Source organism: Crocodylus siamensis, chromosome 5, assembly GCF_052110815.1.
Source record: "Crocodylus siamensis isolate JL-2025a chromosome 5, ASM5211081v1, whole genome shotgun sequence".
Taxonomy (NCBI): Eukaryota; Metazoa; Chordata; order Crocodylia; family Crocodylidae; genus Crocodylus; species Crocodylus siamensis.
The window spans coordinates 53,204,162-53,220,272 of NC_143399.1; the positions used below are offsets into that span (position 1 = coordinate 53,204,162).

At 43.0% G+C, this 16,111-nt stretch overlaps 1 protein-coding gene across 3 annotated transcripts in view; it reads left to right on the forward strand.

Moving 5' to 3' along the window:
- The window catches only part of RGL1 (ral guanine nucleotide dissociation stimulator like 1), a 102,187-nt gene that overhangs the window by 65,604 nt on the left and 20,472 nt on the right, over positions 1-16,111 (forward strand). For all 3 annotated transcript variants that reach the window (XM_090048236.1, XM_090048235.1, XM_090048234.1), the window contains 5 exons: positions 1,628-1,752; positions 2,342-2,557; positions 8,136-8,239; positions 10,282-10,366; positions 15,209-15,298. In XM_090048236.1, coding sequence (XP_089904362.1) covers positions 1,628-1,752; positions 2,342-2,557; positions 8,136-8,239; positions 10,282-10,366; positions 15,209-15,298 — 620 coding nt within the window. The remainder of the gene's footprint in view (positions 1-1,627; positions 1,753-2,341; positions 2,558-8,135; positions 8,240-10,281; positions 10,367-15,208; positions 15,299-16,111) is intronic.

Sequence of the window (16,111 nt, forward strand, 5' to 3'; positions counted from 1 at the left end):
ACATGGCTTATTTTCATAAAATATCCACAGATAACTAAGGCTCAGTCATTTTCACTCACCTTATTTAGCTCCAAATAAACTGATATATCTAGACTCCATTCTGTATTTTCCAGTAGTTGTAATTTGTTACAGTAGAGTCTTGCCAGTTTAGACTAATGATTGCGAGGCCCATAGCAAATGGCTAGGTTTTGCAAATTAGTGAGCAAAGAGGAAACACATGCTTCAAAAATCAAGAAAGATGTATCACATAATGTTCCCTGTTATTTTTGATAATTTTCTAGTTCCAATTGGATAGGAAATATTTCATAACATGCTCTGAAGTACATTGCATATTATGTAAAAAAAAAATCCAGTGGATTTCACTCCAGCAGCTTTGATGTTAAAACTTTGCTGAGTGGCAGACACTTGATGTAAATGAGAGCAAAATTATCACCTGTTGCCAGGTGGAAGAGTCCAGCAATATTTTGATGCTTTTGAGCCAGATCTCATTTTTTTACAGTAAGAGAATTATGGGGAAGGAAGTCTCTTCAAGAATCCCCACTTGAGAATCTCCCTAACCATGGCATGGTGGGGAAAAGGTTCTTCACCTTCCCACCATAAAATAAACTGGTTTTGACTCCAAACCTGACAAATGCACCTTTGTACAGTTTGACAGATCCATAAGGTGTCAGAGCCATCTATATGGAATCCTTCTGCCTCTGCCTTAGCTTTGTGGCCCCAGTGAGAATGACCCCTCTCTTGCTCACTGCTCCAGGAGAATCTTTGAAGGAGTATTCTGCCTTGGAGACTCAGCACATTTGTTTTCTGGCTCAACTTTGCAAACTAGAAAGGAGAAAAATATTGGGTTACCCTTTCCTCAGTACAATCTATATCAGATTAATGTATAGGTATTTAGCCATACAAAGGGGAGGATGGTACTAAAAAGATGCTTGACACTCCCACCTTTCTACACAGGAGACATAAACTGAATTCAGGGAGTTCCTATTGCATTTAATTTGTGACACAGTAGGCATGTCTACACATGCACTTTAATGCACATTAACCTATTTCAATGCATATTAAAGCATCACTAAAAACATGCTATTTAGTTAATGCGCATTAAAATAAGCTAATGCGCATTAAGCTTAACTTAAAAACCTTGGGTGCCTGTAGACGCGCTGGGAGGCTGCTCCAATGTGCTGTAACTACAGTGTGTTGGAGCAGAGTCAATTAATCAAGTCTGGTGGAGTGTGGTAATTACCATGCTTCAGCAGCCTCCTGCGTCTCATGTATCAGTGTCCCCATGCTTAAAAATGGCAATTAGTTCAAATGCCCCCGCTACCATTTTGAAGTATGGAGACATTGATACATGAGATGCTGTGGTGCTTTAGTCAGATCTAAAGCGCCCCTACCCCCAGAGCATGTGAAAAAGTGTCCCATACTATTTAGTTAATGTGCATTAAGACAGGCTAATGTGCATTTTTTTTGGTTTCTCAGATTATAAAGCACATGAGTATAGTCCCTAACATAGTACAGTCCTGAACACTGTTAGGACTGCTAGGCTCTAACATGATGATGATGATAGATAGTGGCTTTAATTTACTGTTTATCATGTGTATTTTATTAAGTTATATTATGCTTTCCGCAGATGGGTTTCATAGCACCTTCATTTTTAGCCTTGATGTTGATGAGGAAATAGAAATTGATGGGACACAAGAGCTCTCTTTTTTCTCAGAAGATCTTGTGGCAGAGCAGCTAACATATATGGATGCAGTAAGTACTGTGTGGTTTCAGGGAGAAAGAACACTGCTTGTGTTCCAAAACTCTGCTAGCTACTTATCAGGCAGCAGTACTGATCCCTCACTTCAGCCAATCAGATTGTTTCTTTTGGGTGACAAGTTTTAAAAAACATGTAAATGAATATATTACTACATCATGTCCTTTTTGCAAAGTTCAAATAACCCATAGTATCTATTTAATATCTTGTAAGATGCTTTTTGTCATGATTATGTTGCATTTATAAGCATCTTTAGTTTATGAAACTACATTGCATAAATATAGCTACTATGATCATGCTCCTCTGTGCATCAATCACTATCGGTAGATATATTGATACAAATACAGATATATTTACACTGTATATGCCATTTCTGGAGGTTGTATATGATCTTCTAATCAGCAATACATTCATTAAAGTCTATATAAAACAGTACAAAGTACATTTTGTCAGAAAAAAACAGTATTTATCTATTAATACAGTATCAGTGTTAAATCCAAAGTATAGAAAAATGTGTATTCATATATGTTGATAATAGAAATCTAGCAGAGGTTTGTTCATTTGTATTTTTCTGTCCAATTTTAGGAGCTCTTTAAGAAAGTAGTGCCCCACCACTGTTTGGGGTGCATCTGGTCTCAGAGGGATAAGAAAGAATACAAGCACTTGGCATCCACTATCAGAGCCACCATCTCCCAGTTTAATGCAGTTACTAACTGTGTCATCAAAACCATCCTGAAGGACAAAGAACTCAAGCCACAGCACAGAGCCAAGATCATTGAGAAGTGGATCAATATTGCACAAGTAAAACATTTATTCTGGGTTTTTCAGTTAATGTTTGTTGTTTTGCGGTATTTGAATGAGGGAGGGAGGTCAACTGCTTTCTTCACAGACCCATGAAGTTTTAATCCTAGTTATTTTTGGCACTGATTGCCTTAGTGGCTTGGGCCCAGGTACAACACATCTCTGACTTAGTTTCCTCATCAATAAAATAGTAATTATAACCTTTTCACACAGTTTTAGTTATTGGATAATGTAGACCAATGTGCTAATTACTGGATGATGTTGACCAGTGTAGTTGGAATTTTACCATGGTTTCAAAGAAATGTGATACAAGAACAGAAATGAAGCAGTTGTCATGCCCACAAAACCCATCTGTGCATATAAATCCATAGTGCCTGTTTGTTCCCTCAAATAAGGGTTTTGCTTGTATGCATTCAAACAATCACAAGTACAGAGGACACATGCTCATCTTTGTGGCCTCTTGTACATCTTTAGCTGATAGGCTGATTTGTGGACAAATTGGAGAGAATCCAGTGGAGGGCAACAAAAATGCCTAGGGGACATGACTTATGAGGAAAGACTTAGGGAACTGGGCTTATGTAGTCCAGAGAAGAGGAGACTGAGAGGGGATTAAATAGCAGTCTTCAACTACCTGAAGAGGGCTTCAAAAGAGGATGGAGCTAGACTGTTCTCAGTGGTGGCAGGTGACAGAACAAGGAGCAATGGTCTCAAGTTGCATCAAGGGAAGTTTAGGTTAGATATTACGAAGAATTTTCTCAATATGAAACTAGTATAACACTGGAACAGGTTACCCAAAGAGGTGCTGGAAACTCCATCCTTAGGGGTTTCAAAACCCAGCTAGACAAAGCTTTGGCTGGGATGATCTAGTTGGGGATGGTCCTGCTTTGAGCAGGAGGGGTGGACTAGATGACCTCCTGAGGTCCCTTTGAACCCTAATTTTCTATGATTTTATAATAATTTGGTTCATTTATCGATTTGAGGTAGGTTCTCCAGGGAGGTTCTTGTTGTCTTTTTGCCTGTTTAGTTCCTGACTGATTCAGGAACCTTCTGATAGAGTGCATTCCTCATCCTGCTTTATAACTTCTAAGTAAACCTTGATGATGATTCAGGAACAACCTATTAAATGTTCTCAGAATTAGCTATTTAGAATTTTCTCTCTAACTTGGCAGGGAAGAAAGTTTAAAAACAACCTTTCAACATGCTTTTGAATATTTTAATACAAGGAAATATGGCCAATAGCAGAAAAAAATGGTTCTTTGTCCTTTACTTTAACTCAGTTTGTATTTCTTTTGTTTCAAACTGAAAACTGGGCATTTGAGGCAAATGAAAACTGTTTTGAAAGACTCCAAATACACAAAATTCCACAGAAGCAATTCATCTTTAACAACTATCTCTTTTTTCCCTTTCCCAAATCTAGAAACCCCATAAAATTTAATTCTGAATAAGAAAGTCCCAAATTGAATATTTTTTGTTCTTAAATATGGACACATTTAGAAGTAAAGCGTAAGTTAGATTTAGGGAAATGGCTACAGACACAAAAATAATTCATTTCTAATTAAAAAAAGGCTTTGAAAGGAAAAGCTGAAAAGTTAATTACCTTTAATAATATTTAATGATATTAAGATGTTTAATAATTCATGCTGTTTTGAATGATCCATGACAATGAACTCTACGCTCTCTGCGTAACCTTGTTTTCACTAGATATGCACAGTAATTTGTGTATCTGAAAGAACAGAAAAATGTTAAAAGAAAGGCCATCAGGCTAAAGATCCCTTCCTTTTCTTTGGTTCTTCTTAATTCTGTTCTTTTCTGCTTTTTCACCATGCCCCAGGTGTCTCTTGAACTTCATTTGAGTCTTTGCTTCAACTTCTTTCCCTTGTAACTGATTCCATATGTTTCTTATTCTTGGCATAAAAACATTTTGCTCAAGTTCCTTATGTAACACTAGTTTTCTAAGTTTTTAGATTTTATCTTCCATTTTTAAACCTTTCCTGAACTCTGCTCATGGGCTGTTGGTATTGAGACAGATTTTTTTTTAAGACTATTGTAGAATTTACTAGGGATGCACAGACAGATGTTTTGGGAGCCGATACCGATAGCCAATATTTAAGGAGGCATATCAGCCAATACTGATCTGATATCTGATACAGCTGCCTCCCGGTGGTAAGGCTGGTGTGGTGGAAGGGAAGGGGGGAGGGAAGAGGTGTGGGGGGGCAGGTGATCCCAAATTTCACCACAGCTGCCTTCCCAGCCCTGTGTTGCCACCCAGCGCAGCCCCAGCTGAACACTCCATGTCCACCCAAGCACCGGGAAAAGCTATGGAAGCACCACTCAGCAGCATGGGACTGGGAATGGAGCTGTGGTGAAATCTGGTGTGGTTGCAGCCTCGTCTCAGCGCCGCCAATGCCTCCTCTGAGCCCAGCCCCTGGCAAGAAAAGCCCGACGCAGCACTGGCTCTGGCTTCAGCTCCACTCCACAGCTGCTGCCTGCCCCATGCCCTACAGATATGGGGGCACATGCCCCCCCATCCCCACCCTCCCGGGGTGCAAGCAGCAGTGGGAGCTGCCCCCACCCCATGAGCCGTGTCTCCGTCCCGCGCCTTCCTCCTCCCTCATCGCGGGGGGCATTGATCTGCCCCCCACATCCCTTCCCTTTCCCTCCCCTTCTGACTTACCAGCTGGAGGCAGCTCTCTATGCTGCTGGATCTGTTCCAGGCTGGGTTGCAACTGCATGCAACATGGGGATTTATTGGCCAAATTATTGGCCCCATCAAGCCCATATCAGATGTAGACAATTTTCTTTTTATCAGTACTGAGCCAATATCTGACCAACGTATCGGTGCACCTCTAGAATACACATAACATCAGTGCCTGTATATTAAAGAATAGCATGCATTCTTGGAAAGAAGTGCAAAAACAGTAATAGTAATAAAATAAGACCTGATTATTTGGCCTTCTAAATTTGACAATGTGTTTTTATGCTTCTAGGGTCAAAATTATTAGCCTTGGCACCTGAACTGGTGGGACAGCAAGGTTCAGGGAACTTATTATGAGGATCTGCCTCTTTGGCATTTCTAGTTATCTCACTTTCATTGTTATATGGTAGCTTTTTGATGAATAATATGTAAAGGATTAGGTGGGTTCATTCTTGAGTTTTAGTAAACTTCTCCTGGGTTCACATACAGTCATGAAAATCTAGCACTGTTGTTACGAAGCACAGTAGAGAAATCAGATATTGTACAGGCCATGGGAGTTACCTTAGGACAAAATAAGAGAGTAGTGGGATGTCAGAGGAAATCTGCCCAGTCCCTTGCAACATATTCCTTGATCCTGGGGATAGATCTATCAGCTCAGCCCTGTTGATCCAGTACTATTCATCCCACTAATTTCATATGCATAATTAAATATTCCAGTCCTCTCTGAGCCCATGAAACATACATGTGCACACACAGCCAAATAATTGCACATGTAGAATGGCTAGTAACACACACAGTTACTTAGTTCTATAGGACATTGCTTGTTTTGCAGGCACAAACATGATTTTCATATTTAGGTATCTCCATTTAAAAATATCTGCTCATTACAGAACTGTTATTCAGTGACAAATGATTCCAGAAATAGGGCAGTCGGGCTCCATGCTTGTTGTCTGTCCATGATCTTCAGATTCAGACTCATCAGTTTACAAATCAAACTGTTTTTCTTTACTGTTGGCCCTTCAGACTCCACCTAAAATCTAAAGTTACTGAGCAGTAGCAGCCAATTTTCTACACAAAATGTTTGTTTTAAAAATTAAAAAAGAAATCATTAATCACCTGTTAAGTTTCATCTTCACAATCAAGGTTATTCTGAGAATTTCATGTACTGTAAAGTTACTGATTTTTTTAAGAGTCACTTATAAGACAGTAAAGGAATCTAAAAATACCTCTGGCAGAAGAAAATATCATTAGCTAAAGTTTAGCCTGTAGCAAATTAAATAAACCTCTGGAAACATGAATGCAAAAGAGAAAACCTGATGTACTCTTTAAACGTAGTGAATGCTGTTAACTCAAAATAAGTCTAACCTAACCTCCTTTCAAAAACCTTCTATGTATTTTGAGGCAGTGGGTAGGGGATTAAATTGAAGTTTCTGGACTCAAACCATTTGTGGTGGGAAGAGACCTGTCTTCTCATTTGGCTCTTGCTGACATCTCATGAGAAAAGCTGTTTTGATATTTTGGTCTAAGATGACAGATGTGTTGCAAGGATAGTTCTTAAGAGTTTGGTGCCATTAGATCTGACCCCAAAGTCAACTGATGGTCTCAATCTATCCTGAATCTTCTAATACCAATATTTGAAAAACCTTATCCTGATAGAAGCAGTAGCTGTTCTGCTGCTGTCTGCTGCTAGTTATTATAAGTCATATTTTTAAGCAAAATGTCTACGATTGCAGATAACTCCCCCACACAAACATACACATGAATACCGTTATATTTGTAACATGTACTGTTAATTTAATTAGAGCTCTTGCCAATAAAGTTAGTCATATAAAGATTTAATTTTACTTTATCTTGCTTCGGTCACATAAATAGATGGTAAAGTGGATGCCAAAAAATCAGTTTTATTTGTACACCATAGAGTATCCTGTACATAGCTTATGATCAGACCCGTAAGTGTTTACTGGCTCAGATTCATATTTAGCATGTTTCCAATGCCATGTAAAAATGACATCCTCATATGTTGACTTCCATACTTGTGCACGCAGATATTTGTGTCTAAGGGCTTGTCAAGCCTTACCTTAATCAGTGGTTCTTAAGTTCTGGTCCATGAACTCCTGGTGTGCCGTGGGCCCTTGGATGAGTCCATTGGTTGCTCTATAATATGCTTTTTCTGTCTTGTTGTTTCCATCTGCTACCATCAGAATCTAGGCCCCTCACTTCAAATGTTTTGTAAGGAGGCCCAAATACTCGCAGCATCCAAAACACTTCTCAATATTACTTCTCCATATATGTCTCCACTATCATTATTCCAGGGGTATATTGTGATCACACATTAGAAGATTTCTCCGGTCTTGATAGACAGATTCGCTTAGCGATGTTAGAGAGCTCTTCCATTAAATGATGCACCTGTCTAATTGATAGGTTGTTCCTTTGTGTGTATTTTTAATTCTTTGCTTATGGAGCTTTAACATTTTAAATACCACTGGTAAGGAGGTGTACCCTCCAACTTTCCTCTAGCGGGGGAAAGATGGTAAATAAAAAGCTCTATTTTACAGGGGAAAAAATTGCTTTCCTTAGCTTGGCTTCAGAGACCCACCTCCACTAGTATTTTTACTAGGAGAGCTGGAAACTATAAAACTGCAATACCACCACAAAAAATATAAGAAAGTGAGGAAAACAAGATGTAAGTGCCAAAACCTATAAAGTGTTTTGATGGCTGGGGAGAGTGAGGGGAATGAATTTTTGATGTTCAATATTTGTACAGCTGCCTATTTAGTCGTAAGAATTTGTAACAGCTGTGATACCAGTGAAACAGGAAATCGCCAGCCTGCTTGTAATATTGATATTTAACTCTCCTCTGTTTTTTAATCACTCCCTTTACAGGAATGTAGGATCCTGAAGAATTTTTCCTCCTTGAGGGCCATTGTTTCAGCACTGCAGTCCACCTCCATCTATCGACTAAAGACAACCTGGGCATCTGTTACAAAGTAATCTTCCTCTTGCTTGTTTGCATCATAACTGACTCACAACAAAAATATTGTTTTTAATGCCATTCCTTCTCACGGTTATCATCCCATTCCTTCGTACATCCATTCACTTTCTCATCTGAGCTTCTGTTTCAGTTGGTTTGAAAGTTTTAGGCAACATCTAGGAGTCATGAAGTCCTGCTACCATCTTATTGATGTTGTAGGAAGAAGCATAGCCATGCTGTCATTAGGAGTCTCATGTCCTTTCCTTTGGTGTGTCAGATACACCATCACCTGTTCTGTGGGCAGAAGGGCAGCGGAGATTTCTGTCTTCGCACCATGAGCAAACAATACTCCAAAGGGAGACCAGAAAAATGGGAAGAGAAAAGGGTGCTACAATGTTGTTAATTTTTCTTTTTCTCCCTTTTGAAACTGTGGCGAGGGTCTAAGTTCCACTGAGGCAAGTTTTATGCCACCAGGTCTGCTTCAGGACCAAGTTTCCTTAGTCTAAGTTACTAGGTTAGAAATCTAATACAAAACAGTATTAGATTCAACATTTCTCACCAGGTAATGCTTTTTGAATAATTGGCAGGCTGCTTATTTGCCAGCGGGGCTTGATGATCCAAAGCAGAGGTGGGCGATTATTTCGGGCAGAGGGCCGCTACCTAGTTTTGGCAAGCTATCGAGGGCTGCATGGGTAGCTCCGCTCTTTGACAGGTGCCCTGCCCCTTAGTCATCATCTTGGAACCAGTGTCCCAATGTCTTGGGACCAATGTCCCAGGGCCAGCATCGGTGGTGCCCAGAGCAGGGCGCAGGCTGGCAGGGGTCTGTGGAGCCATGCTGGGCTCCTGCTGGCCAGGATCCTGTACTCCTGCCGCCCTGCTCTGGGCCCTGCTGGCGCTGGTTGTGGAACACCGGTGCGGGCCCTGTGCTCCAGCACCCGCTCATTCCCAGTGCCCCCCCAGCCTCATGGTACAGGTGGGCGGCAGAGCACAGCTCCGACCCCCTGCTTGCGGGCAGGGAAGGAGCTGCAGTTGAGTGCGGGGGAAAAGTGGCCCCTCCCCCACCCTGTGGCCGGTGCTCCCTGCTGCAGCAACTCGCAGCCTGCGTGGGGCTGTCCTGAGAAAACACAGACAAGCTCCACATGGGCTGCAAGCAGCTGCAGCATGGGGCACCGACCATGGGGTGGGGAAGGGACCACTTTTCCCCCGCACTCAGCACCAGCCTGGAACACTCTGCTGTTACTCAGGACAACCCTGTGTGGGCAAGGGGCTGCTTTTCCCCATGGTCCACACCAGCTCCTACCCTGTTCTTCCCCCTTACCCGAGTTTCCAGCTGCGGCAGCCATGTGGTCCCAGGCCAGAAGCCCCTGCTGGCGCAGGGCCAGGTGGGCCCTGCTGTTGCAGGAGCCTGCCAAGGATTCCCGTGGGTCCTACTGCCCCTGCTTCCTGTCATTTTTGACAGAAACCAAGGACAGATAAATTTTAATTTTCAATATTTTTTTAGGGGCCCCATGGGCCAGATCCAGCCCACAGTCAATATCTGGGCATCCCTGGTCCAAAGGGTACCTTCCAGTTTCCATGCTCCTATGTCACCATTAGTAGCAAGGATAACCTCTCTTCCTTCCTTTCTTCTTGAGGGGAGGATAGATTGTTCTTGTATGTCTTTTTGGTAAAAAACGTTTCCAAGGTTGATACTGATTCAAGAATTTCACCTGGCTGGGCACTGCAGGCCCACAGGGCTAATGGCAAATGCTTATTCTCCCACTGCTAGGTGTCAGGATGATCTCTTTGAAAAGTTGTCTTTCTTATTTACAGACAGCAACATGTTGGATAAAAACAAATTAATACATTACTGTGATGGGCTGCCTTTGCTGCAGTGGGAGTTGAAAGAGCTTTCTGAAAGAGTCTCAGCACCTATCCAGATGTGTCTTGCTTCTACTTATACATTTTCTGTGTTTGATTATTAGCTAGTCATTCATCAGTGAAAAACTACTGAATAATGATCTGGGATGGATTTAGTGTGATTGTTAATCTCACGGAAGTAATTCCTTTTCTATGTAGGGAGAAGATGCTGACGTTTGAAGAGCTGTCTGACATCTTCTCAGAGCATGACAATTATCTGACGAGTAGGGAGCTGCTGATGAAGGTTAGAATTAGTCTGAGAGAAAGATCAGTGTCTTGTGCCCGGGCTGAAATCAGGTTTTTCCTACGGAGTCACCTAAACCCACCCTTTCGTGCACCATAGAAGAGAGTGCCTCAGCTTGGTGCATTCAAGGAGTAGGACTTCCTGTTATGCAACATTTTTGTGGTGTACTTGGGGCAGACAGTAGGGTTTGTCTTAGTGTCAACACTGCATTCAGAGATTCAATTGCCGTGTGGTCAGGTAAAACCTTACATTTAGCTAGCCTGAACGGGCTGTGATGGTACCCACTTCAGTGCATGCTAGTCTCTGCCAGAACTTCAGGTGGTCTTGCATGTCCCACCTTGAAGCCCACACAGCTGTGGCTTCACTACTATCGGTATCCAAGGCTGCTTACAGATGACCTTCCCCCCTCTGAAAAAAAACTGGTGTGCCTGTGCCAATCCCAGCACATGCTGAGAAGAGGCATCATGTTAGTTTGACTCAGCTCGCCCAATATTTGTATCGATTGGGTGCTTCAGCAGGGCTTTTATGGTGTTTTTATCTAATAGCTGATTGAATCAGCTTTACATAAAAGTGCCAAAAAGCCCTGCTGAAGCACATGATCTATACAGACTCTGAGGAGCCGGGTTGAGCTAACATGCTACTGCTGCTGCTTCCGGTAAAGCACAAGTTTTGGGTTTTTTTTCCATGTCTGTCAGCAGCCCAGGACTTTTAAATATGCCTGCTCATGCTTGACTCATTGCAATGTAGTCACAGCCTTAGTGAGCAAGTTCTGTAGAAAGTGTCTGTGGGTTGGGAGGGACTGTCATTTCATTGGGAGAAGTTGCAAAATAGCACTTCAGCAAAGTATAGAGGCTTACCAAAAGAAAAGCTAATTTAGGCAGCCTTTCACTTATAAGTAAATCTGGAAAAGTTTAGTACTGATCAGCACAAAAAATTCTGGGACCAGATTCTCAGTTGGCGTATATCATCAAAGCTCTTTTGACTTCAGTGGAATAATGCCAGTTTGCTCTAGCTAAGGAATGAGTCCAAGTTGTTTATCCAAACTATCCCTACCTTGCTTGGAAATACAAAAAAGGACTGAAAATCTTGAGGGAACACACTTTGTCCTGTGTGTGTGTGTGGTCAGCCAGTCCATAAAACAGTCTGTTATAAGAGTTCAGCATTTTTGTTCTTGGACTTAAGTGAATCCCAAAAGTTTAGGCACCCTAAAAATGAAAAATAATGCCCGAGTATCATGGTATGGGAACCTTTAGTAAACTAAGGAAAGTTCAATGAGAGTTTATTTCTAGCCAACGAACCTGGGAATTTATAACTTGCCCCCAGTTTGCTATCTGAACACTGAGTTTGGGGCAAGAATGCAGCAGTGGTGACTGATTTTTTTTCCCAAGTCTGTTACCCTCATGTGCTGTTTGGGATTTGTTCATCAAAATACCAAGAGTATAATTTTATAGCACGTGAACAGTCTTGAAGATAGGGGAAAAAAGTCAGTGTAAATCCAGAGCAGCTTAATTAATGTTCATTAGTGTTAAAAAAGGTAATACCTTTGAGCAGATGTCCTGGTTCCTGGTAAATCTCCCTTTTCAATTTGTAGATAGGTTTAAAAAACCGTCTGAATGCAATGAAATGAGGAAAGTTCCAAAAGGAGACCTACAGCGTGATTCCACCGAGCTGTTCTACTGATTTCCTTCCAGTTGGTGGTATAACTAGTGACAACCCCAAGTGTAGCTTTTTTTTCCTGAGCATGAGGACTGTTGTGTTCTTGAAGAGTCCTCCAAAGGAAGTTGTGGCAGAGCCATCATTTGAGACATTTACAGATACAGCAGACAAAACACAACCAGTATATGGAACTAAACAAAAGTGGCATGAGGTCTGGACAATGAGGACATTTCCAGTTCTGGTAATACCACCTCTCACAACCCATGGTGTGTGAATGATGCCTATGTTCCTTCCTCTCAGCCCCTACTTGTTTAATGTAAGCATGGGCATGTCATTTAAACTCCTCATATCTCATCTCATATCTCCCTCTTTCAGAGGGGTCTTGGATTTTTAGGGCCTTTTAAAGTACTAATTTCAGGCAGCTCCTGAGGCTCTTGACCTGTGGATAGTCCACACATTACACCTGAAACTAGTTTTAAGCACCCTTTAGGCAGCTTAAAGTTATGCCACTCCTGGACAGGTTTATCTCTGATCTATGCTACTCAGTTGGTATATGCCACTCCTGGGCAGGTTTATCTCTGATCTATGCTACTCAGTGGAGTCCCATTAATGCAGGGGTTGTCAACCAGGGGTATGCATACCCCTAAGGGTACTTAGAAAGGTCAGAGGGGGTATGTGCAGGTGGACAGGGATGGAATGTGCCCCAGGGCATGGCTGCAGCATCTCCCCCTCCACATTCCCACACTTCACCTCTCCCTTGGGAGATGCACATGGCTGTCATGCTGCTTTTGAAGCAAGCCGTGGCAGTGAGGTACAGAAGGTCTCAGTGGTGGGGGGAGTGTGTTTCTGTGCAGGGCAGGGGGGGCAAGGGCAGTGGCACCCCCCTGTGGGCTACACAGGTGCTGCCTGGGGAAAGGGGGCTTGCATGTGGTGGCCTCACACGTGGCTTCTTCTGCCACCCACCACCACCCTGCACTGCTCCCACCTACAATCCCATGCCGCCACCTCTTCTGCCTACTGCCTCCATGCCCTGTTTTTCATGGCTGGTTGCACATGCTCCATCCCACTGTGTAGCACCTGTCCCTGCCCCAGGCCCACTCCCTCCCTCACTATGGGGGCCTTGATCTGCACCCCCCTTAAAAACAAGAAAAAATATAAAGGGGTACATGAGCTGAACGCTTGAGACAGCAGGGATTCACTTGTTTAAAAAGTTTGAAAACTCCTACGTTAATGTGTTTTCACTCCCCACAGATGAGCTGTCCAAGTTGCAGTCCTCCAGCATCCCAGGATGCAGTGTCCCCTCCTGCACCTTTCTGTTCTGTGTAGACAAACTTTCCACCCTCAGAACTCTACTGTAGTAATGCCAACTCTCACAAAACCATCGTGAGACTCCTGATTTCCAAATCAAATTTACCCTAATTCACGTTCTCAGGATACAACCCTCAAATCTCAGGATTTTCCTTCCAGTGCATATAGAGAGCACCCAGCTAGTAAGTCTATAAAGGGGAAGGGACTTGGTGGAAAAAGGGAAGTAATGGGCAGATAGAGGCCCCATGGTGAGGGAGTGGGGCAGTGGCTGGGGTGAATGGAGCCCCGGGGTCATGTCGTAGGTAGATTGACCAGAGCGTGGCGGGGGTTGTGGTTCCCTGCCATAATGGCATCCCCAAGAGAGGCATGGGGGGCATGTGTCCCCCATGGGGCAGAGGTGGCTGCCTGCTGTGGACTCAGGGCTCTGTGCCCCCCCATGCCTCCCCTGGGGGTGCACGCAGCTGCGGAAAGCCACACCCCCCACTCCTGTGCCTCTTGACAACCCACCCCAGGGCCCCATTCACCCCAGCCCCTGCTCCTGCTCCACTCCCTCCCTCCCTCTCCTTGCCCATTCCATATCCCCACCCTGTGCCTTCTCCTCCACTTACCAGCTTGGTGCAGTCTATATGTCTGTCTCTGTGTGTCTGTGTGTCTGCTTCTCACTTCCAAGCCACAGCCCTCCAGCCCTGCTGCTGCCTCTCACTCCTGATCCATAGTACTCCACATCCTGCCAGGGTGTGGGGGGACCCTCCCTCCCCAGGCTCCAAACCCCTCCCCCTACACACACCAACACCTAGCCTCCCACACCTTCACAAATAACCCTCCCCCACACACACATGCTTCAAAAATAGCATCTCATGATTTACATGCCAGTCTCTTGATTTTTTTAAGAATTCGTCTCATGATTTTTGGCACAATGGGGTTAGCAATACTGCTGCTGCCAAGTTGGGTCTGACACCAAACCAACTCCCCCTTCCTGCCCCCAGTGGTGTGACCTTCCTACTTCAGGAGTACAACCCTGTGCAAATTGCCTGCAGAGCATGTGCCAGCTAGCTAGGTTGCAGGGCACGAACAAATCCAGGAGTGGGGTGCAGGGGGACCAGGGTAGAGGGCCAGATCAGGTCCCCATGAGCTGGGGCTTCCTTCCTGGGGCAGGGGCAGTAGGTCCCCCAAAAGTGCCTTCCTTCACCACTCCCACTTCCAACCCTGAGAAGCATGACCAGCACCTCCCACACCCCCAATCCCAACTCCAAATTTATGAGACCTTCTTTAATTTTCTTCCTTTTTATTTCTTTTTAAATTATTTTTTCACTTCTTTTTATTTTATCCTTCAGTGGTTGACTTCCTTCACTTCACCAATTTCCTTTCCTATTTCTTTACCCACTCCCATCCTATTAGCCCTCACCTCCTAGCTTCAGGTCCCACTAAGACAGATGGACATTTGAGCAGCTCAAAGTTAAGAAAATGGAAATGCTTAATTCCTGAATTATACAAATGTAAACTTCTACATTTGCTGAAAGTCTGACTGAATGTCTTTGTAGTCAGCAAACCACAGAAATTAGTCATCGTAGGTCAGTATTACAGCATAAGAAAAGAAAAACACCAGAATGTTACATAACAGAAGAACATGTTTATTTGTGATAGTGTTGGTTATGAAACTCAGGTTAGGAAGTGAAGCCCATAGGTTGATTTTGGATAAAGCTTACAAACATAAGTAGCATATTTAGATGGCTTTGACCTAGAAAAATCAGGAAAGCTTCAGAGCTTCTCAGCTTAGGCTGGGCAAGATCCATTGCAGACAAACTTCCTTGTATTAATTTACACTGATTCCAATCTTACCTGTTATCCTCATCAATTGCCTTTTCCTTTGGTCTACAGGAAGGAACATCTAAGTTTGCAAATTTGGACAGTAGTGTGAAGGAGAACCAAAAAAGGACTCAGAGACGACTTCAGCTGCAGAAAGATATGGTGTGTTCAGTCTCTTGTTCTCTCTGCTTTCTGAATTTGTGCATGTGATTAATCGCCTACAAAAATGATAACGTTAAAAATTACGAACTGTGACATACTCTGCAAACACAATCCCAAGTGCAGGAGTAAGCTTGACCAACTAACACACAAAGTTAATGCAAAAGGTTAAGGCTGAACACTCAGCCTTATCTGTGTCCCTTTTTACATATGGCCTAAAATACTATCTGGTATGCAGGGCTGTGCTGAACTGCCAAATCATAACAGCTATGTTTATTGAAAAACCAAGCTCTCCTGTACTCTAGGAACACCTGTGTATGTATTATAGTGCCAGGAGAAATGTATATTCCAAATTAATATCCAGTGCATGAAATGAGGTACTGCTGACGCTAAGAGAGTACAGCAGTTAGAGGAGAGATGAGGTTCTAAATCATTTCCTTTTGCACCAAGCTCTGATTCTCTCTCCATAGTAAGAGTGCACTGGGGTGAACAAAACTAATTCTTTCACACCCCTCCCGACTACAATAGCTGGGTAGGATGTTTGCCCAATGTCCTACCCAGCTATTCATGATGGATGCCGGGTTGAATGTTTGGACCTTAATATCAAAACTCAGGAACTTAATAAAGCCACTGCATAAGACAGTAATACACGATAGGTAAATATAGGAAGATACCATAGTCTTCAATTGTTTTGTCCTCTCCTAAGGAAGTACAGGAGCTCCTTTCAATAAACTGTCTCCATTACCTTTCAAACAGAACTCTGAAAATATCCAGTTTTCATGAGTGAAATGCTTAATAGAAACATTGACCTTTTTA